Here is a 21,348-nt window from a genome sequence, read left to right on the forward strand (position 1 = left end):
ATAGCTGTGCCGGCCTTTGAGACGCTGACTGCGCTTCTGCCTTAAGTCAAATTGAGCACTTTTAATTTTTTTCATCCTCCCCCTGCGCTATAGCCCAGACAAGTGCAAACACGGGACCCCTTTTCTACACCACGGAAAAATAATATTAAGGCGATTCACACTTTCTTTTGCGCATATACGATTATGAGATCCTCACCTCGGATTATGAAGACACGCACAGTGGAGGACTGACAGTGCCATCACAGCCGATTAATGGCGGGGCGTCTCACCAGTCTACACAAGACCCACGCGACTGTCCCCAAAAGGCGATCATAACGTCAGCGAACACATCTCTATACTATATAAAAGAAAAAGGCAACTTTCCTTTCTTTACACCTTTTATCCCAAACCAAAGCCTTTCTCTCTTAACAGTGCAGAGGACACAAAACTAAATTTCTTTAAATGCGGTAAGGCACATTACCAGAGGCACAAATTTGAGCGTTCACATAGAAAATGTAATTTCTATACCACAGCCGTCGTGTAGCGCCTTTCAAAAGGGATCTACTACCGAGAGATGATCCATATACATTTTAGCTGCTGTTAGTTACTTACCTGTTGTGTTACAGTCTTTAAAATGTAGTTTACCTGAAACCACTCCAGTAGTGCTCAATGTACCTGTACTTCTTAAAGCGTTAATGTTTTACTGTTTAATAACTTATAGACTATATTTTATTATTTTTCCCTTGCACTCAGTGACCAAACCTATACACACACATATAGACACATACAAGCATACACACAAGTATATGTATGTGTATATGTATGTATATATATATATATATATATATATATATATATATATATATATATATATATATATATATATATATATATATATATATATATATATATATATACACACACACACCTATCTACATTATATATATATATATATATATATATATACACACACATACATACATACACACAAATTATATATATGATTATTATATATGATGTAGAAGGGTATGTATATATATAAGTGTGTATATGTAGATATGTATATAGATATGAAGATATGTATGTGTATATATATGTATGTGTGTGTGTGTGTGTGTGTGTGTGTGTGTGTGTGTGTGTGTGTATATATATGACAGCAGCAATCCAAGCTGTGAGAAAACACTAAAAAGGAGGCGTGTCAGGCGTTGTGGTACATTTTCTGATGCAGCTAGACGAAAAAAACTTTGTGACGCTGCCGCCAAATACACAAAACAATTACATTGACAATCATGTTATGTTATTTTCAAAATGTTTCCTTTTCTTTCTCTTTCCTTCTTTAACACACTACTTCTCGCCAAGCGTATATATATATATATATATATATATATATATATATATATATAGATAGATAGAGATATAGATAGATAGATAGATATGAGAACAACACTCATATCAATGACAAAACAATTACATTAACAATCAAGTTACGTTATTTTTCAAATTTTTCCTTTTCTTTTTCGTACCTTCTTTAACACACTACTTCTCCGCTGCGAAGCGCGGGTATTCTGCTAGTATAATAATAAAAGGCAAAGCCCTCACTCACTCACTCACTCACTGACTCATCACTAATTCTCCAACTTCCCATGTAGGTAGAAAGCTGAAATTTGGCAGGCTTATTCCTTACAGCTTACTTACAAAAGTTAAGCAGGTTTCATTTCAAAATTCTACGCGTAACGGTCATAACGGTCGATAACGTTCGACAACGTCCGCCATGTTGAACTTTCTTATTTATGGCCCCATCTTCACGAAATTTGGTAGGCGGCTTCCCTGCGCTAACCGAAACCGATGTAGTTACTTATTTCGATGGTATGACGCCACTGTCGGCCGCCATATTGAACTTTCCAACGTCACCAATTTTCAAACTTCCCGTGTAGGTAGAAGGCTGACCCCATCTTCACGAAATTTGTTAGGTGGCTTCCCTGCGCTAACCAAAACCGATGTACGTACTTATTTCGGTGGTATGACGCCACTGTCGGCCGCCATATTGAATTTTCCAAACGTCACTAATTCTCCAACTTCCGTGTAGGTAGAAGGCTGAAATTTGGCAGGCCCATTCCTTACAGCTTACTTACAAAAGTTAAGCAGGTTTCATTTTGAAATTCTACGCGTAACTGTCATAACGGTCAACAACGTCCGCCATATTGAACTTTCTTATTCATGGCCCCATCTTCACAAAATTTGGTAGGCGGCTTCCCTGCGCTAACCGAAACCAATGTACATACTTATTTTGGTGGTATGATGCCACTGTCAGCCACCATATTAAACTTTCCAACGTCACTAATTCTCCAACTTCCCGTGTAGGTAGAAGGCTGAAATTTGGTACTTATTTCGGTGGTATGATGCCACTGTCGGCCGCCATATTGAACTTTTAATGGAAACCGATGTCCGACTTATTTCGTTAGTATGACACCACTGTCGGCCGCCATATTGAACTTTCCAACGTCACTAATTCTCCAACTTCCCGTGTAGGTAGAAGGCTGAAATTTGGCAGGCTCATTCCTTACAGCTTACTTACAACAGTTAAGCAGGTTTCATTTCAAAATTCTACGCGTAACGGTCATAAAGGTCAACAACGTCCGCCATGTTGAACTTTCTTATTTACGGCCCCATCTTCACGAAATTTGGTAGGCGGCTTCCCTGCGCTAACCGAAACCGATGTAGTTACTTATTTCGATGGTATGACGCCACTGTCGGCCGACATATTGAACTTTTCAACAGTCTTTGTTACTTATGGGCCCATCTTCAAGAAATTTGGTACACAGGTTCCCAACGCTAACTGAATCCTACTTACGTATATATATACGTCCATAGCCTGCACCTCGGTCACCGCGTGAGGTGGCGTTGTGTCCCCCATCCCAACGCCTCCCACGTTGTTGGCTGGCTGCCTGCATATATAAGACTGTCCATCGCTCCGGTCTCTACATTCCCTTCCTTGCTTCGCAGCGGGATTCACGTCTCCCTACTGATAACTACAGCCCTAATTTGTTTAATCCACGGCTTCTCCGCTGTTTTATTGTTTGTTTATTACAATTATAGTTATTGTATAGGTATTTTACACTTACTTTACATTGATCAGGTACCCATTTCCTTTATCATTCCAACCCCCATTACCATGTCTATCGAGATGATCACTATAGATCAAAGAACTGTCACTTACCAAGTGGTTTCCATGCCCGGAGATAGCACCTACCTTTTCCATTCTCTTTGTTACATATTGCACGGCCATATCAGGCTCACTCTTGATATCCGGAGGAAGATTCTGTCTTATGTATTGAATGACTGGGACAGGTTCAAGGTGTGGACTGATGACGGTACAGGAAATAATTATACTACACAGGAGCACTACAAGAGTGAAATGCTTAAGCCCTTCACCTATGGTTCTGCATGTGAGTTGATGGCTGCCGCTGAATTGTTCGGTTGTCGCTTTCAAGTGTACCGAAATGGCCAAATAGTTTACACCTTTCGACAACCGCCAATGCCTCTTAAACATCTTAGATTCAAAGGGGCGATTTCAGTAGTGGACACTTTGATGTTTATGAATGTTTAAACTCTCAAAACTGGATGTGATTTTATCAATGAAACCGGTTGTGTGCTTACAACGCTTGACAGATGCCAAATGTCACTTCAACACAACAAATCCTGCAAATACTGTCGCAATTGAAACAAACCATGAAACTCAAACCGATTATGACAGCAGCAATCCAAGCTGTGAGATTTGAGACAAGATTACTGTTCACAAGGCCGACTGTACGTTGCATGCTCAAGAGTAAGCTCAGCGCACAGCTTGGTCATGTTACAACCGGAGGGCGAACTGACAACATGGTATACAAAGAGATCCTTAACAAATAATTATTGGCATATTTTCCCTCAGTTTAAAAGGTTTAATTTTCTTCTTAATAAAAATTTTAATGCAGTACTTTGCGCTGCTGAGCGCGGTATTTTGTAGTGTATATATATATATATATATATATATATATATATATATATATATATATATATACACACACACACACACACACAGTTGTGCTTTAAAATTTGTGAACCCTGTAGAATTTTCTATATTTCTGCATAAATATGACCTAAAACATCATCAGATTTTCACTCAAGCCCTAAAAGTAGATAAAGAGAGAAGGCGTGTAATAGTCGGTGAGGTCACAAAGGACCCAAGGGTAACTACTAAGTAGCTGAAGGCCTTTCTCACATTGGCTAATGTTCATGTTCATGAGTCCACCATCAGGAGAACACTGAATAACAATGGTGTGCATGGCAGGGTTGCAAGGAGAAAGCCACTGCCTTCCAAAAAACATTGCTGCCCATCTGCAGTTTGCTAAAGATCACGTGGACAAACCAGAAGGCTATTGGAAGAATGTTTTGTGGACGGATGAGACCAAAATGGAATTGGTTTAAATGAAAAGCGTTATGTTTGGAGAAAGGAAAACACTGCATTCCAGCATAAGAACCTTATCCCATCTGTGAAACATGGTGGTGGTAGTATCATGGTTTGGGCCTGTTTTGCTGCATCTGGGCCAGGATGGCTTGCCTTCATTGATGGAACAATGAATTCTGAATTATATAAGAGAATTCTAACGGAATATGTCAGGACATCAGTCCATGAACTGAGTCTCAAGAGAAGGTGGGTCATGCAGCAAGACAATGACCCTAAGCACAAAAGTCGTTCTACCAAAGAATGGTTAAAGAAGAATAAAGTTAATGTTTTGAAATGGCCAAATCAAAGTCCTGACCTTAATCCAATCGAAATGTTGTGGAAGGGCCAGAAGCGAGCAGTTAATGTGAGGAAGCCCACCAACATCCACCAACAGCTGAAGCTGTTCTGTACGGAGGAATGGGCTAAAATTCCTCCAGCCGGTGTGCAGGAATGATCAAAAGTTACCAGAAACGTTTAGTTGCAGTTATTGCTGCAAGGGGGGGGTCACACCAGATACTGAAAGCGAAGGTTCAAATACTTTTGCCACTCACAAATATGTAATATTCAATCATTTTCCTTAATAAATAAATGACCAAATATAACATTTTTGTCTTTAACTGGTTTCTCTTTATGTTTTAGGTCATATTTATGCAGAAATATAGAAAATTCTAAAGGGTTCACAAACTTTCAAGCACAACTGTGTATGTGTATATATATTATACATACACACACACACACACAGAACATTACATAAAAATATTTTTTTTCCATGCCTGAATTATTGTTTTGAAATGCTTGCTGTTTACCAATACACACAATAGTCAGTGCCATCCTACTATGAGACATGTGACATGTGAGACATAAAACAAAAAGAACTGGGTACAATAATCAACAAATAAAGGAATGAAAAAAGATACAGCATGACAACCACTGAATGCAAGGAAAATATTTAACATTATTGAAAAAGTAAACAATTAAACAAATACCTTCACAAAAAAAGACAAATTAAAAAAAAGTTTCACAAAAATATATGCCTTTACTATTTTAAATTTATTTTGCAGCTTTTAACTATCATTTATTATTATTATTACTACGTATAAGTGAAAATAAATAAATAAGCAGTACCTTTAGTGTCCCTCCTTTCAACATCACCTTCTGCCTATCTGGCTGAACCCCAGTAAGAGCAAAAAGCTGTGCCTTGAAAACCATTGGAGGTTCATCTGTATTCAGCTCCACTCCATCAAACTTCTCCTTTCCCCATTTCACATTCACTGGCAAAGAAACAAAGCATCAATTAAATATATTTCCCATTCCAATTCTTCTCTTCCAAGAAAAGAACAAAACTTAAAAAGTTAGGTGTCAGTTTACTTAAATTTATAAGTGTCTAAAACCATCCCTCCTTTTACTTTAATATTTAATAAAATGTTTTTCCAATTAATAATGTCCTATTTATGAAAATAATACTAGTTTATGAAATGCTATTATGTGCATGAATATTTATTTCATAAATCATAAATCAAATAAAGTTTAGGAGTCTTTATTCTGCATCTACAGTTAATTTTAATGTTCCTGTACACCCCTCATCTCATTTTCTGAATAGCTGTGTCCCAATGACAAAGGGACAAAATGCTGAGCTGGACATACCAGAGCTTTCCAGCCCAGCAACAATCTCCAGCCTATCCTGGAAAATGTTCAGGCGTTTGGACGGATGTTAACATTTTACTTCTCAGCTAACTGCCGTGATGATGATTTAAACTCCCCGAAAGGTAATGGATCAACTGTGAGGATGCCAACATTAAATGAATAAAGTCCAGTTTCAGTTAAGTATATGAAAACAGCAAAATATTTACATTCAACTTACTTTGGTTTTGCAAAATACACTTGCAAAGGCTTTACTTTTGAAAAACTTAACATTTTGGCCTTATCCAAAGTCAAAGCTGAAGAAGAAATTACAGATATGGCTTAAACAGACTTCACAGTTTAACTAATAAGTTATAAGCAAATTTAACTGTAGGCCATGCAGCATGATTGACCATGAAATAATTTTCATCATTACAGTACATTTTACAAGAATTATTCTACATCCATACTTCTAAGTTTTCAACTGAAAAATGCAGACATTGGTCTCCAGTTTCACCATTCACCTTTGATTTTAACTCCCAAAAAACAGACTTTAGAAAACGCACCAGAGCAGTTTATCTCTGAAAACACCAACTCAGTGCTGCAGTGTGGGTGGGTGAAAATTATTTGACCCTTTCATGATTAAATCCTGCTCATTACAACGTCTCATTACTAGATTGTTCACTCCTCACAGGAGAAAGCCATATTCCAATACAATGGACATAGTGGAATTACTTTACATAGTGCTTATTCTATTGCTTACCTGTATGCAACAAGATTGCATTTTGCAAAGTTTGAATGCTGCATACAGTAAAGACAGGGTGAGTTCAGCCTCAATCTCATGCCCATTATGTTTTTTTTTTGGTTCCCTCTCTAAAGCAGTACATAAAACATGAGACATCAGACAGACAAGCTCCTCTTCGGTTTGTGAAATAGCTCAAGGATTTTTTTTATTTATGTAGCTCTTAAACACCCTTTGAATAACAATACAGTTTCCAATCAGTTATTCTTGAAGCATGTAGCTCCGATAAGGAGAAAAAAAAAATAGTTCTCATAAAAAAACACACAAAATGATCATTTTACACGGTCAGCGGTGAAAAAAATGACTTTTTTATATGAAACATTTATATTTCTACGTCTGCAAGGCAAGCGCGATTCATTTGTCAAGTTTTATTAAAATTAAAAATTTCAACAAATAGAAAGGCCTAGTAAACACATTTTCTCAAAGGTGATAGGGGTATTGAATAACTTTATACCTTGAATAGAGTGATTTAAAAACTGTATTGTGTGGTCACTCTGGTTCCTTTTCTGTAGCACTGCATTTTCTTTAAAGGTCTATAGCCATTCATTGTGTAAAAAATGCAGATATTATGCAAAGGGAAAATACTTTTTCAAAGTAGTGTAATTTCCAGTACTGGAATCCTGTTATAATGAAATGGAACCATAAAAATATTTTGTTGTAACAAATACAGGGAAAATACATATACTATTGTGACTGGGGTCCCCGTCTATAAAGACAGTGGCGCAAGGACACCTCCGTAGCTGCTCGGTTGCATCTGATAAACCAAGGGCAAAGTAACTGGTTGTCTTCTGCAGGATTAGGCTCTCTGTGTAATGTGCTCGTCACACAATGTTTAGAACATTTAACATCAGAATTTGAAATGCTCTTTCTCGAACTCTACTGATCTCACTTCTCCAAACCGCATCTGTTCTTCTAATATGGAGATGGGAGCTAAAGGAGGATGAATGCCCATGCCGTGGCTCCTAAAAAACTGCTGTTCTGAATGAAGTCTTAAGACTGTACCTCTGCCTTCTTTTCACAGTAATAAAGCATCTGTATTTTCCTTAAAACCTGGACTCACCTTCCTGTCTTTTGTGCAACTCTGTGACCCACCTTGAAAATACCTGTATAAAAACAGCACTTCTTAAACTGCAAAAAAACATTTTACTTGAAACTGAGACATTAGATGTAACTTCATTTTTTTATAAAAACACAGGTATGAAAAAACAGAAAAAAACAAGATGTTAAATGAAGATGAAAGTGTGATTCCAAATGCTTTTACCACGTCTTTTTTCTTCATCCCGAAATCATTTTTTCTTGGATTGCTAATTTTTCTTTCATTGTAAACTGACACCGTTTCCCACTTTTCTCTTCGTCTCAAAGAAAACTTTGAGAAGCACTATGAAACTTGAACAGCAGAGTATCTGCACACAAAATAACTACCCACACGGATGCTAGGTGGAGTGCAGACTCTGAATTTGGCTATACACTCTTGCTGAGCCTCGCCCTGAGTTCAGCAGTCACCCCTGAACAATGAATTGTGGCCGAGGGCACAGAAACTTCCTGTCCAGAACTCACTTGCATTTCGGCTTTAGGCCAACAACATGAATATTCCTGGCCACCTTCCCATACACTCATTGTACACTGCTAGGTCTCAGAGTGTTGCAAGGTTTAGAAGAGAAACATGATACTGTGGTTAAAGCAGGAAGTGAGACTAACCATCAATTAATTTTGTGACTCTGTAGCCCATTTACCCCATATACTTCACATGGCATTGGAAGGACAAATCAAATACCACGTGTGGTGCTTCAGGAAGGCATTGCAGCAGGTGACTTTTTTTGTTTGGTTAAGAAACGAGGAGGAGGTGATTTAACATTAGATATCCTCCTGCCCACTAACCAACCACAGAGACATACGACAAGTGGATAATACCATTCATGATGAACTAAATACCCGCACCGCTGCATACATCTCAGGGCTTGTGTCTGGGAATATGGACAATTACAAAGCTGCCTTGTGCAACCTACAATGAGCTGTGAAAGCTGCTAAGCTAAGCGACGATATGGGGTGAAAGTGAAAAGGACAATCTGAACAGTCCAACACTAGATTCATGTGGGAAGGTCTGCAGGCAATAATGGACTATAAAGCAACTACTTGCACCACAGTGACTGCCAACACCCCTCTGGCAGATGAGCTTAATAATTTCTATGTGTGGTTTAATGTACAACAAATCTGCAGCAGGAGAACCACTTATGTACGAAACAGTGCTCACTTTGTTGAAATACAACACAAAGAGGGCTTTCAATAAAGTGAAAACCAGGTGGCAGGTCCGAATGACATTCCAGGAAATGCTTTTAATATCTGTGTTTATAAGCTTACACTAGTGTCAATGGTAATATTTTCATCTCTCTGTATCAAGACCTGTCACACCAATAAGCTTTAAACAATCCAGCATTGGCCCTGCACACAAGAAAACAAGCATAATAAGTCTGACTTTCATTCCGTCACACTAACACCTATAAGCGATGACGGGTTTAGAAAGGCTAACTAAAAATGCTGCATGTTCTTCTCTGCCAAAAGAACTGGATCTGAACACTTGCAGCTGGGCTTTTAACTTCCTGACAGGAACACTTCAGGTAGTCCAAGTGGGTGACCACATTTTACCATCCAACAATCTCAATTCAGGCACTCCTCAAGGCTGTGTTCCAAGTACCCTGCTGTACTCCCTCAAGACATATGACTGCACAGCTGTACACACCTCTAACGTCATGTCATGATGACACAGCTGTGGTAGGCCTGGTATTTAAAAAGAATGAGCAGGCTTACCTGGAAGAAGTGGAGAGTCTGTCACACTGGTGTCAGAACTACAATCTCCTCAGCATTAACACCACTGAGATGGAGAGGATGGACAGATGCAGATACCTTGGAGTCCACATCAAAAAGGCTTGACCTGATCTAAATATATACTGTAGATGCCTTGGTGAGAAAGGCATGACATTTTTACCATTTCAGAGGTTTCAGGAATTTCAGGCTACCCTCCCTATTTTTAAAGAACATCTTCATATACATCATTGAAAGTATCCTGACAGAAATTACTACTACCTAGTTTGGGAATAAGGTAGGTCTGCCAGGCTCTGCAGAATTTGTAACTTCAGGTGAACGTACCACCATGTGTGCATTACTTAATGTCCAGAACATCTACACCAAGCAATGTCGGGGCAGGAAAAAGAAAATAAGCAGTGATACCAGCCACACCAACAACTGCCAGGTACTGTAGTCAGGTAGAGAGCATTGCTGCCTGAAGTTCAGAGAGACTGAGAAGGTTCTGATTTCCACAGCACATCTGCATCTTGAATAAAGAAAAAGTGTCTAGAACTACATGATGACTTATTGTGATCTGTCTTGCATTAAGCGATTTATTTAGTTATTATTTACCACATATTTTAAAATTCTATTAATGGCTTTTACTGATAAAGTCTTTTTTTTTTTTACTTTTGTCCTTTCATAGTCTTCTTAAATGCAGAGTAATTAGACTTAAGCAACTAAGCATTTCACTAAATATTGTACTGTATAAATAATTTGTATGTGTCAAATAACATGGTGGTGGCACTGTGGCACAGTGGTAGTGCTGTTGCAGTAAGGAGACCGAGGTTCACTTCCTGGGCTTTTCGTGTGTGTTTGCATGTTCTCCCCATGTGTGTGTGCATTTCCTCCCACAGTCCAAAGACATGCAAGTTAGGTGGTTTGGCAATACTGAATTGGCACTAGTGTGTGTCTGTGTGTCTGTGTCCTGAGATGGACTGGCATTTGCTCCTGCCTTGCACCTTATGCTTGCTGGGATAAGCTCAAGAACTGAACTTGTTGGGATCTCAGAAGAACTGATATTTCGGTACTAATTCTGTACAAATGTCCTAAAAATGTAACAGGACCAGTTTTTTATTTTTGACATTATAGACAGTACAGAGAAAATCAGCACTGCATTCATGCGTGACTACAGGTTGACAAATTACTCCTTAAGGACCATAATACAGGATAGAAACCGAGTTAAAAATGACGCATAAAAATGCTCCACTGTGGTGATGGTACAGTACCACATCAACACGTCGAAAAGCAAAACAGCAGCAGTTAAGTCTGGAAATGCTTTTGTGTCTGCTCAAGAGAATTTCAGTGGGAAAGTGCAAGAATTGGACTCATTATTAAAAAAAAAAGAAAAAAAAAAGCAATATACACATGTTGTCACTATTATCCCATTATGGAATTACTTCAAAAACAGATTTGTGCGTGCTTTGAGAAATAATGTTACAGATAAAATAAGGTATAAACATTTAATTTGTATTGTTGCACATTTGTAGGAGAAGATAACCAGAATAATCACTTTTAAATAGAATCTTACACAGCCCCAATAAATGAACGAAGGCTTTGCATTCATTTTCTGATTGTAATGAGCACTTCTATAGATCTCCATCAGTCTAAGCATCTTCTGTCCATTTTCTAATTGCTGTATTACAGTTCAAGGTCACGCTGGGGTGCAACTTACACAAATCCAGTTACGCATATAGGATTGTGGGATATGGGAGGGCTGCCAGTGCAAAAGAAAATTATAGCAAGTAAACATTGATTCAAGATTCAAATGAAGTGGCTATTTCTCTTGTCTACACTGGCAATGACATTGGTTGCTCCATTTACTAACTCCAAAATAACATTCATTCAATGCTTTGACAGACACGGCACATCTCCTTATTAATGTGACATGTACTGTGTTAACAGAGACATGTAATCACCACAACACACAATTATCTGGACAATCAAAACCACATACCTCATTGCTAAATATGAATCGACCAACACTAAATTTATGTCATGTCATCCATTGGGTGTTTGAAGGAAAACTAATGCTCATTCATATCTATACTAATAAAAGGCAAAGCCCTCACTGACTGACTGACTGAATTCTCCAAGTTCCCGTGTAGGTAGAAGGCTGAGATTTGGCAGGCTCATTCCTTACAGCTTACTTACAAAAGTTGGGCAGGTTTCATTTCGAAATACTATGCGTAATGGTCATAACTGGAAGCTATTTTTCTCCATATACTGTAATGGAGTTGAGCTGGATGGCTGTGGGGGGCGTAGTTTCGTGTGGCGTCATCACGCCTCCCACGTAATCACGTGAACTGACGATCAACGCAGTACGTAGAAAACCTGGAAGAGCTCAAAAAAGCGCTGAAGAAAACATGCATTATATAATTGAGAAGGCAGCGAAACAATATGAAGCGAGCGACTGACATATACAACCATATTCATGATTGCTGCTACTTCGGAAACAAAGCACGGTGTAAACCTAAAGTTTAAATTAAGTTCATAGACAGGCTGCCGCTGGTGTTTGAAATTTAGTGCCTGCCTATGTAAGGCCATCCATCAGCGGCATTCCAATAGAAACACTGCCGCTAAATATTCACGGGTGAAGGACTGTGCTTATGCAGAGGAAGAAGAGATGGTCAGGGTGGTGTTTGGCACAAACTCAGCGAAACTGCGAGAGAAACTTTTAAGTGCCGGGTCTTAGCTGACATTACATACAGCCGTGGACATCACACGAGATGGCACCAGCACAGCTGGGAACCTTCGATGCAAGAACACCAAGCGGCTCACGTGAACTGACGCAGTGCACAGACAAAAAGCAACAGTTCCAAAGAGTGCTAAACAAAAACCGAATTACATGATTGAGAAGGCAGCAAAAAAAATATGAAGCGTCTGATACATACAAGCATATTCATAAATCCAGCTACTGCGGAAACAAAGCACACGGTGGAAAAAGTGAATGTCTCGCTAAAGGAAGACAGTGTAAAAAAAAAAAAAAAACACGTGCATGCAGTGTGTCACATCTCAGATAAAGAGGAAGACGAGCTGTTTATTGATACAGTAAAAAACTAATCGATGAATGAAACCTCTTATCTTTACAACGATTGACAAACACGGAATGTAACTTGAACACAACACATCCTACAAATACGACCCTGATTGAAACAAATAATGATAATCAAATCCTTGATGACAGCAACACTCATAACACTCACAAAACAATTACTGTATGTATATATATATATATATATATATATATATATATATATATATATATATATATATATATATATACCCCAATCTACATACTCTCAAATAGACAAGCCACATGCCGTGGCGCAATTGTAGAGGCTTCGCCTCTAGCGCCGACATCTGAGGTTCGATTCCCGAGAGGGGATGCACCGAGTATGTACGCGCACTTCCCGTTTCATTTTACCCTCTCATCTCCTTGGTTTGGGATGTATGAAAAAATATGCGGTTAACGCAGAATCATGTTACGTTATTTTTAAAATCTTTCCTTTTCTTAGCACAAGCACAGCTGAGAAGCTTCGATGCATGTACTCCATAACAAAAAATAACACATTTAATCACACTTTCAATTCCAAGCAAAGGGGAACTTTTGTCAATGCTTGATTTCCTGGTACAACGATTAAACTGATGCACACATCACAGCTACAAAAATGTTAGAGTTGGAATGAAGCGCGTTCCTACGACTGATCGGAGGAAAATTTCATTTAAAAAAACTACCCGAGCGAAGCCTTGATAAAAGCATGGTTTTGTGCACACTGAAAAGCAAGCAAAATTAGATGCATTACAGAAAGCGGACTTTGTGGCTCTTACTGGGGATCATTGGACTTCCGTGACCGTTAGTAATTCTAATTACACCTAATTACAAAATGTTCAATGATCACACGGTTTTAGCCTAATGTACAAAATAATTTTGGCTAAGGTTACTCAGAGTTTAAAGATTAAGTTGGTCAAATTACCTTTTATGTTTCTGACTTATTTTTTTTTTTAAGAAGAAAAACTGCATTTTATAGGGATGCACTGAATGTTCGGCAACCGAAATTATTCGAATAAGTAAAAAGGCCGAATAAATTTTGCCGAACAATGACGTTTTTAATGACGCGATCAAATAGTAACCGCGTAGAGTGAGAGGCGCGCTTTATGCAGCAAAAATGTCAGCAGTGTGGAAGCACTTTAAAGCGTCAGAGAAAGAGGCAAAAACGGCCGTTTGCAGACACTGTTCGGCTGCATTGTCCAGAGGGGGTACATCTGCAAAAACATACAGCACTTCAAGTTTAATTTATCACTTAAAGTCAAGACACCCCGAACATCATGCAGAGTACGAGAAAGACACGGTGGCGGCTACGGCAACAGCAGCAGCGAAAAGGAAAGTAGCTACTCCCAGTCCTAAGACACCCACTCCATCTGTGGCTGACTTCTTAGAAAAGGCAAAAAAGTTTGCCAATGACAGTGCCAAAGCTAAAGGTATTACTAAAAGGATAATGGAATTCATCGCATTGGATGATCAACCATTCTCTGTTGTAGAGGATGTTGGATTTTGCAGGCTTATAGACCACATTGAGCCCCGTTACACCATGCCTAGTAGACGGCATTTCTCAGACGTGTGCTTACCTGAGATGTATAACGTCGTTTCAACTCACATCCATGAGCTCTTGGCTACAGATATTGCAGCCCTCAGCTTCACGACTGATATTTGGAGCTCGGATGTGAGCCCCACCAGTATGCTGAGTTTAACTGCGCAGTGGATCGACACAGATTTCAAGCTACAAAAGATTGTGCTTCACTCACAGGAGTTGAGAGGGTCCCATACAGCTGTAGCCATATCCGAGGCGTTCGCCAACATGTTTGACACTTGGCGTATCGACCGATCTAAAGTGCAGGCAGTAGTCAGTGACAACGCAAGAAATATGGCTAAAGCCATGGAAGATAGTGATCTGAAAGGCATACGGTGTATGGCACACACAATTCAACTGGCGGTCAATGAGGGATTGTTGAGTCAGCGCAGTACAGTAATCCCTCCTCGATCGCGGGGGTTGCGTTCCAGACCCCCCCGCGATAGGTGAAAATCCACAAAGTAGAAACCATATGTTTGTGTGGTTATTTTTATATATTTTAAGCCCTTATAAACTCTCCCACCCTGTTAACATTATTAGAGCCCTCTAGACATGAAATAACACCCTTTAGTCAAACGTTTAAACTGTGCTCCATGACAAGACAGAGATGACAGTTCTTTCTCACAATTAAAAGAAAGCAAACATATCTTATCTTCAAAGGAGCGCCGTCATAAAGGAGCGGGTCAGGAGCAGAGAATGTCAGAGAGAGCGCTCGCAAAGAAAAGCAAAACAGTCAAAAAATCAATACATGCTTTTAAGTATACAGAAGCACCGCGATAAAGCGGCATTTTGTAGAGGAGCGTCCGTGTCCCCTGTGCAAACAGCCCCTCTGCTCACACCCCCTCCGTCAGGCAGAGAGAGCGAGAAAGATAGAGAGAAGCAAACAAGCACAGCGCGGGAAGCATATCTTATAGCATTGAGGAGTTTTAGTTAATATGCAATACATGCTCTGATTGGGTAGCTTCTAAGCCATCCGCCAATAGCGTCCCTTGTATGAAATCAACTGGGCAATCAAACTGAGGAAGCATGTAACCTAAATTAAAAGACCCATTGTCCGCAGAAAGCGGCGAACCAGCAAAAATCTGTGATATATGTTTAGATGTGCTTACATTTAAAATCCGCGATAGAGTGAAACCGCGAAAGTTAAAGCGCGATATAGCGAGGGATTACTGTATAGCAGATGTGATAGCGATAGGCAGGAAAATTGTTGGCCATTTTAAACATTCACCGCTTGCCTATGCGCGCCTACAATCTATCCAAGAACAGTTCGGAATGCCACAAAATCGTTTCCAACAAGATGGGAGCACAAGGTGGAACAGTACATATTATATGCTGGAAAGCCTTTTTGCGCAAAAGCGAGTCTTGGCTACATACATAGCAGATCATTCACCGCATACCGGTGGGTGTTAATCGAAAATATTCTCTCACTTCTCGCCCCCTTTGAGCAGATAACAAAAGAGATAAGCTTATCTGATGCATCTGTGGCAGACGTCATACCTTTACTTGCAGTACTAAAACGTCTTTTAAACAAAGAGGCTGAAACAGACCACGGAGTTAAAACAACTAAAAGTGCGCTCTTGGAAGCTGTCAGCACACGATTTAGCCAGGTGGACTCAGAACCCCTGTACTGCATCGCGACTGTGCTTGATCCACGATATAAAGATCATTACTTGGATGTGGGGAAAAGCTGCGCACGAGAAATGATCCAGGCCGAGTTGGATTTGGGAAAGCCGCTAGGTGATGGAGACGGTTAGGTGATGCACAGCGCAGGAGATGAAAACAGCGCAGAGAGTAAACGGGCTCGTACTACAGATGAGCCACGCACAGTCTCGCTGTCTGACATGTTCGATGAGATCCTCCAAGAGAATAACCCATTTGCAAGACAGAGGACAAGCTCAACAGTTAGATGGTTATCTCTCAGAAGTCCCCATCCCCAGGAGCAATAACCCTCTCGAATTTTGGAGGACCAATCAAGGCCGCTTTCCCGACCTGGCGCAGATGGCACGCAGGTAGGCTATGGGAAATTAAGATTTTATTTATATTTTGGATTATGGTAACACTTTATAAGTAGTTTCTATTTTTAACATTAACTAACAATGAAAAACCCTTATTAAAAGCATTTATTAATCTTAATGTTAACATTTACTAATACAGTATTATTTACAGTAATTTTTGAATTGTTAATGCACTTATACTAACATGAACTAAATATTTTTTATTATCTTACATTAACGAAGATTAATAAATACCATAACAAATGTATTGCTCATTGTTAGTTAATGCAATAATGTTAACAAAAGGAAACATTGTAAAGTGTTACTACCTATATTTCATATTATGTATTTTGTGAAAATGTAACTATTTTCAGTGTAGTAAAATAGTAGGCCTACACTGGGTTTCAACCATTTCATTATCTTGAAGACATTGTTCGTTTTGAAATGAGCAACTGTCAGAAAACTGCAATAAAAATTTCAACTATTCTGCAGATACTTGTCTGCTCCATGCACAAGCACCGACAGCGAGAGACTGTTTAGTGCTGCATCTCATGTCATCAATGAGAAGAGGAACCGACTTCCATGTGAGAAAGCAGAGAAGCTACTTTTCATAAAGAAGAACCTGCCACTTTTCCTGAAGAAGTAGGCTAAGTAGGCTTATGTCTAGGACAGTTATTCATTTGTTGTGGGTTCATCCACATTTTTTTCACTATTCAATGCACATTTGTTGTTGTAGACATACAGAGTTACATTCTTTCAGCAGTCAGTTATAGGCCTAACATAGGCTATTCAAGAAGGGGGCCTTCAAAAGATGGCCAAATAAAAATATTTTATTATTTTACTAATTTATTTACTTTAAGTTATATTGTGCTTTGTTTGTATAATATCTGCTGGAATGTTAAAAAAAAAAAAATGTTCAGTGTTAAATAAATATTTTGAAATTGTATTTTTGTTATTTGATTTATTTCTCTGAAAAGCAACACAAAATAGTAAAAAGCAAATTTTTACTATTTAATTATTGTAATGGTGAAAAAAATTGGTAAAATAAATGGAAAAAAAATGCGAAACACCGCGTTCAGTATTCGGCCAAGCATTTCATTATTATTCGGTTTCGTCCAAGAATTTCATTTCGGTGCATCCCTAGCATTTTATGTTGAAATTTTAGTTATTATTATTTAAAGACAATACCATTCTGAAAATGTAAAGTACTTAAACTACCACTTTATTTAATATAATTAAAATATAATTATATAAGTCTGCCCAATTTTAACCAGGGATGATATTTTTGTTTCTGTTTTGAAATCAAATGCAGTTTAAAAGCATTTTTTTTTCAGAAATTAAAAGAGCTTGAGTTTACAATATTCATGTCCATGTCTATTATTTGATTCTGTCGCCCACTAAAACCCTTTTAAATTAAAAAAAAAACATTTGTGATTTGGGGCAAATTTACGTGTGCGATTACATACAATTAATCAAGATTAATTATTACACAGCCTCTAATTAATTGGATTAGTTTTTTTAATCGAGTCCTACCCCTAATATATATATGTTGATATATATGTAGATTTGTATATACAGTGATCCCTCGCTATATCACGCTTCGACTTTCGCGGCTTCACTCTATCGCGATTTTTTTCTCATACACGCTTACGTCACTACGCATGCACTTTCTGAGAACTTTTATCTAAGCCCTACGATGGCTCCTAAACGTGCTGCTTTTTCCAAGCCTTCTGACAATAAAACTAAGCGCCGGAGGAAGATGCTTACTATCCAGGAGAAGGTGTAACACTTGGATATGATTAAAAATGGCAATACCCTACAAAAGCCTCCTCACGCATAGATGATTTTCTACTCCAGACTGTGCGATATCTTCTTCTTCTTTCTTACTATATAAAAGTGGTTGGGATTGTCCTTCCGTCCCATGAGTGGAAAGCGTAGCGGTATTCCGCTTATCATAGACTTACTACTTGCAGCTTGCGGTACGAAGCGACATGATGTGAGCAGAGTTCTGGTGCTCCCATCGTTCCCTTGCTTTTGTGCACGATGTGCTGGAAAAATAGACAAAATTATGTTGCTGGAAATAATATTGATGGAGTACAAATGCCTCACCGCGTAGTAAATATCAGGGGGGTTCAAAAGGGCGACCTCAATATAGAAAAAAAGTTTAAATTTCATCACAAAAATAACAGAAACTATGAGTATTAAAGTAATACCGCTCAAATGCAATATAACCAAATTAATGAGTTTGTATAAAATATCAAATTGATCTACATATTGAATTGCCTTAAGAAGTGGTCAACTTAAAAGTCGGTCGCCTCAAAGGGGGGGTGAGCCTAGTCAATAAACAAAGTGTGATTATTCACATAAGAGAGGAGGGACAGATTTGGAAAATGAAAGCACCACTAGTTCCTGACATTTGAAAATTGAATTAATTTGACTCGTCTATTGAATGATACTCTTTATTGATATTTTTAACCAAATAATGATGCAAATACAAATTTTACAAAAGCAAATTATTACAAACCTAATCCATTGACTCTCTGATAAACCAGACTTTAAAGTAACAACAAGATTTAAAGAGTTGGTTTAAATGGAAATACTGTATCTGGAATTATCTTGGAATTCATTCATTCAACAATATACAATAATGTTTGAATTTTGATATTTAGTATGGATTTTAAGGAGTAGTTTTCAGTCACCAGATAGATGTTTAAAAATTAATTTAGAATGTACACATGCTAAGATAAATCAGGAAGTTCATGACATACCATTCGTTACAAACCCTTTGCTGAAATACCCCCAAGATTATAAATCCCATTATTGTATTTTTTTTTTTTTTTATTGGTTATACTGTATTAATCGCCATGGGGAAATTGTCTTTTTGCATGACCTTTGGAAGTCAAAGCGCAGGGCGTGCCCTTGTACTGCACCCCTGAAGAAATTTTGAGGGCCTTGCTCAAGGGCCCAGCGGAGTAGAATCCCTTCTGGCAGTAACGGGCAACCTTCCAGATACCACTGCAGATCCTCAGCTTCAGAGTAACCACTTCGCCTATACAGTAATTATAAATATTTGTTGTTACACTGGCCGGATTCTGCCACACGTTAAAATTCAAGTCTTGCCAATACTAGTTTACTTAAATGTTTATTGGGCAACTACTTGATGAATATACCAGTATTTTAAAGCTGCTGTTACTGTTAGTATGTACAGTGGAACCTCGGTTCACGACCATACTTCGTTCCAAAACTCTGGTCGTAAACCGAAGCAATTTCCACCATAGGATTGTATGTAAATATAATTAATCACAATCACAATCTTGCTCATGCCAGTAATTAAATTACTTTAATAAAAAGCCATAAAATGGAATTTCTGTTTTTGCCATGGTATCAAAAGAAATTGATTAAAAAAAAAAACCACTGATATTCGTATCAAATGCAAAAATTTTGGATTGTGACTTTCCTAAATATTTTTGCGATACCCTTAGATGCCAAATATTGTCATTTTCTTTTTAATTCACTTTTTCAGTAGAGTTTGCCTTCTTAATTGTATTTAAATATTGACAATTAATTTCAAACAACACTGAATGCTAAAGGGAAATAATTTTACTGTTTTCCCGATTGTATGGTTATTGATTAAGGCATAGATAACTTGAAATTAACAAAAGTTCCAACGTGACCGTCAGTTGGCTTTGCAGCCTATGACCAAAGTTACCCAAACTATTCTCTATAATTTCAGTAATTATTTACCACTGTGATGCTGATCTTTCTGATCGTAAAACAGGTCATTGCAATAGCAACTGAGAAGACAAATTCATAATTAATTTCAGAATTACGGTATTTGAGAGTTCCTCTACTGCGTCTCTTTCTCTTACACGATTTGGCTCAAAAACTAATCAGCACATCATCATTTAATAACAGGCTTAGGTTTCAAGTTTGGTATTTTTTCATCCAGACGTTTTAGCCCTTGATCATTCTCAAGAAACTGTGACACACAGCCACACACACACAGACAGACAGACAGACACCCATTATCAACATAACATATCAATGTACTTGGTATCTGGGGACACTAAAACATTGAGATCAGTCGAAAACCGGAGACTGAAATTTTTGACAAATCTAAAACTTTCGCTCCTTCCCGATAGCTTATGGTGGGGGAGGGTGCACAACAAAAATGGTAAAAAGCAAAAAAGAAGAAATTTTTACACATCTTCTGTTTCATTCAGTAAAGTAAGTTTGATAACCAGTTCAAAATTTCCGGACTGACACCAAAAGATAGAAAGTGGAATATTTCCGCCTGCTTGATCAACATTGCAGTCTGGGATGAAAACCTACAGTCATAGGGACCCTCTAGGAATAAAGTTCACAAGAACTTAGTTAGGCCATCCATTCCCATTATATAAAACTACCAGTCATAAGTTTTAGAACACCTCTGTTTTCCCATTTTTTCTTCAAATTTAAATCAGCTGAAATGCAAGAATGACCTAAAGTGGTTAAAAGGTATGCAGTAAACTGTCAGAGGTTTCATTATAAGTTTAAGTTAGCAACAACTGAAAAAAAAATGTAAATATCAGAATATTACAAATGGGCCTTCTTCAAGGAAAAACTAATAGGTTACAACCTACAGATGATGTGCAGCAATTAAAGTCAATTAAGCCTTTAAGTTTGAAGCAAACAATTTCCACAGGCGTCCAACTTCCTGCCGATTACTTAAAACTCCTCTCTCTGTCTGTCTATCTTAAAGCAGAGTTGGAACAGACGGCGTTACTAAACCCTCTGAAGTACTACTTGGAAATTATTCCAGAGATAACGGGAAGAAAATTGCAACAAATGAAACGAGAGCGAGCATTATTACCCTTAGAAGTGTAGGCCTTTCATTCAGAGAAATTTAAAAAAAAATAAATAAATTCAAAGCGTCAATGAGTAACAGTGGTGTCCTACACAATCCAAAGGCAATTGGAAAGTAGAAGAAACTCTGGGAGGAAGAGATCTGGTAAA

General features: G+C 38.2%; 1 protein-coding gene across 1 annotated transcript in view; it reads right to left on the minus strand.

Moving 5' to 3' along the window:
- The window catches only part of usp14 (ubiquitin specific peptidase 14 (tRNA-guanine transglycosylase)), a 72,766-nt gene that overhangs the window by 48,814 nt on the left and 2,604 nt on the right, over window positions 1–21,348 (minus strand). The window contains exon 2 of the mRNA XM_039754720.1: window positions 5,591–5,736. Within this exon, the coding sequence (XP_039610654.1) occupies window positions 5,591–5,736 (146 nt within the window). The remainder of the gene's footprint in view (window positions 1–5,590; window positions 5,737–21,348) is intronic.

Source organism: Polypterus senegalus, chromosome 5 (assembly GCF_016835505.1).
Source record: "Polypterus senegalus isolate Bchr_013 chromosome 5, ASM1683550v1, whole genome shotgun sequence".
NCBI classification, from domain to species: domain Eukaryota; kingdom Metazoa; phylum Chordata; class Cladistia; order Polypteriformes; family Polypteridae; genus Polypterus; species Polypterus senegalus.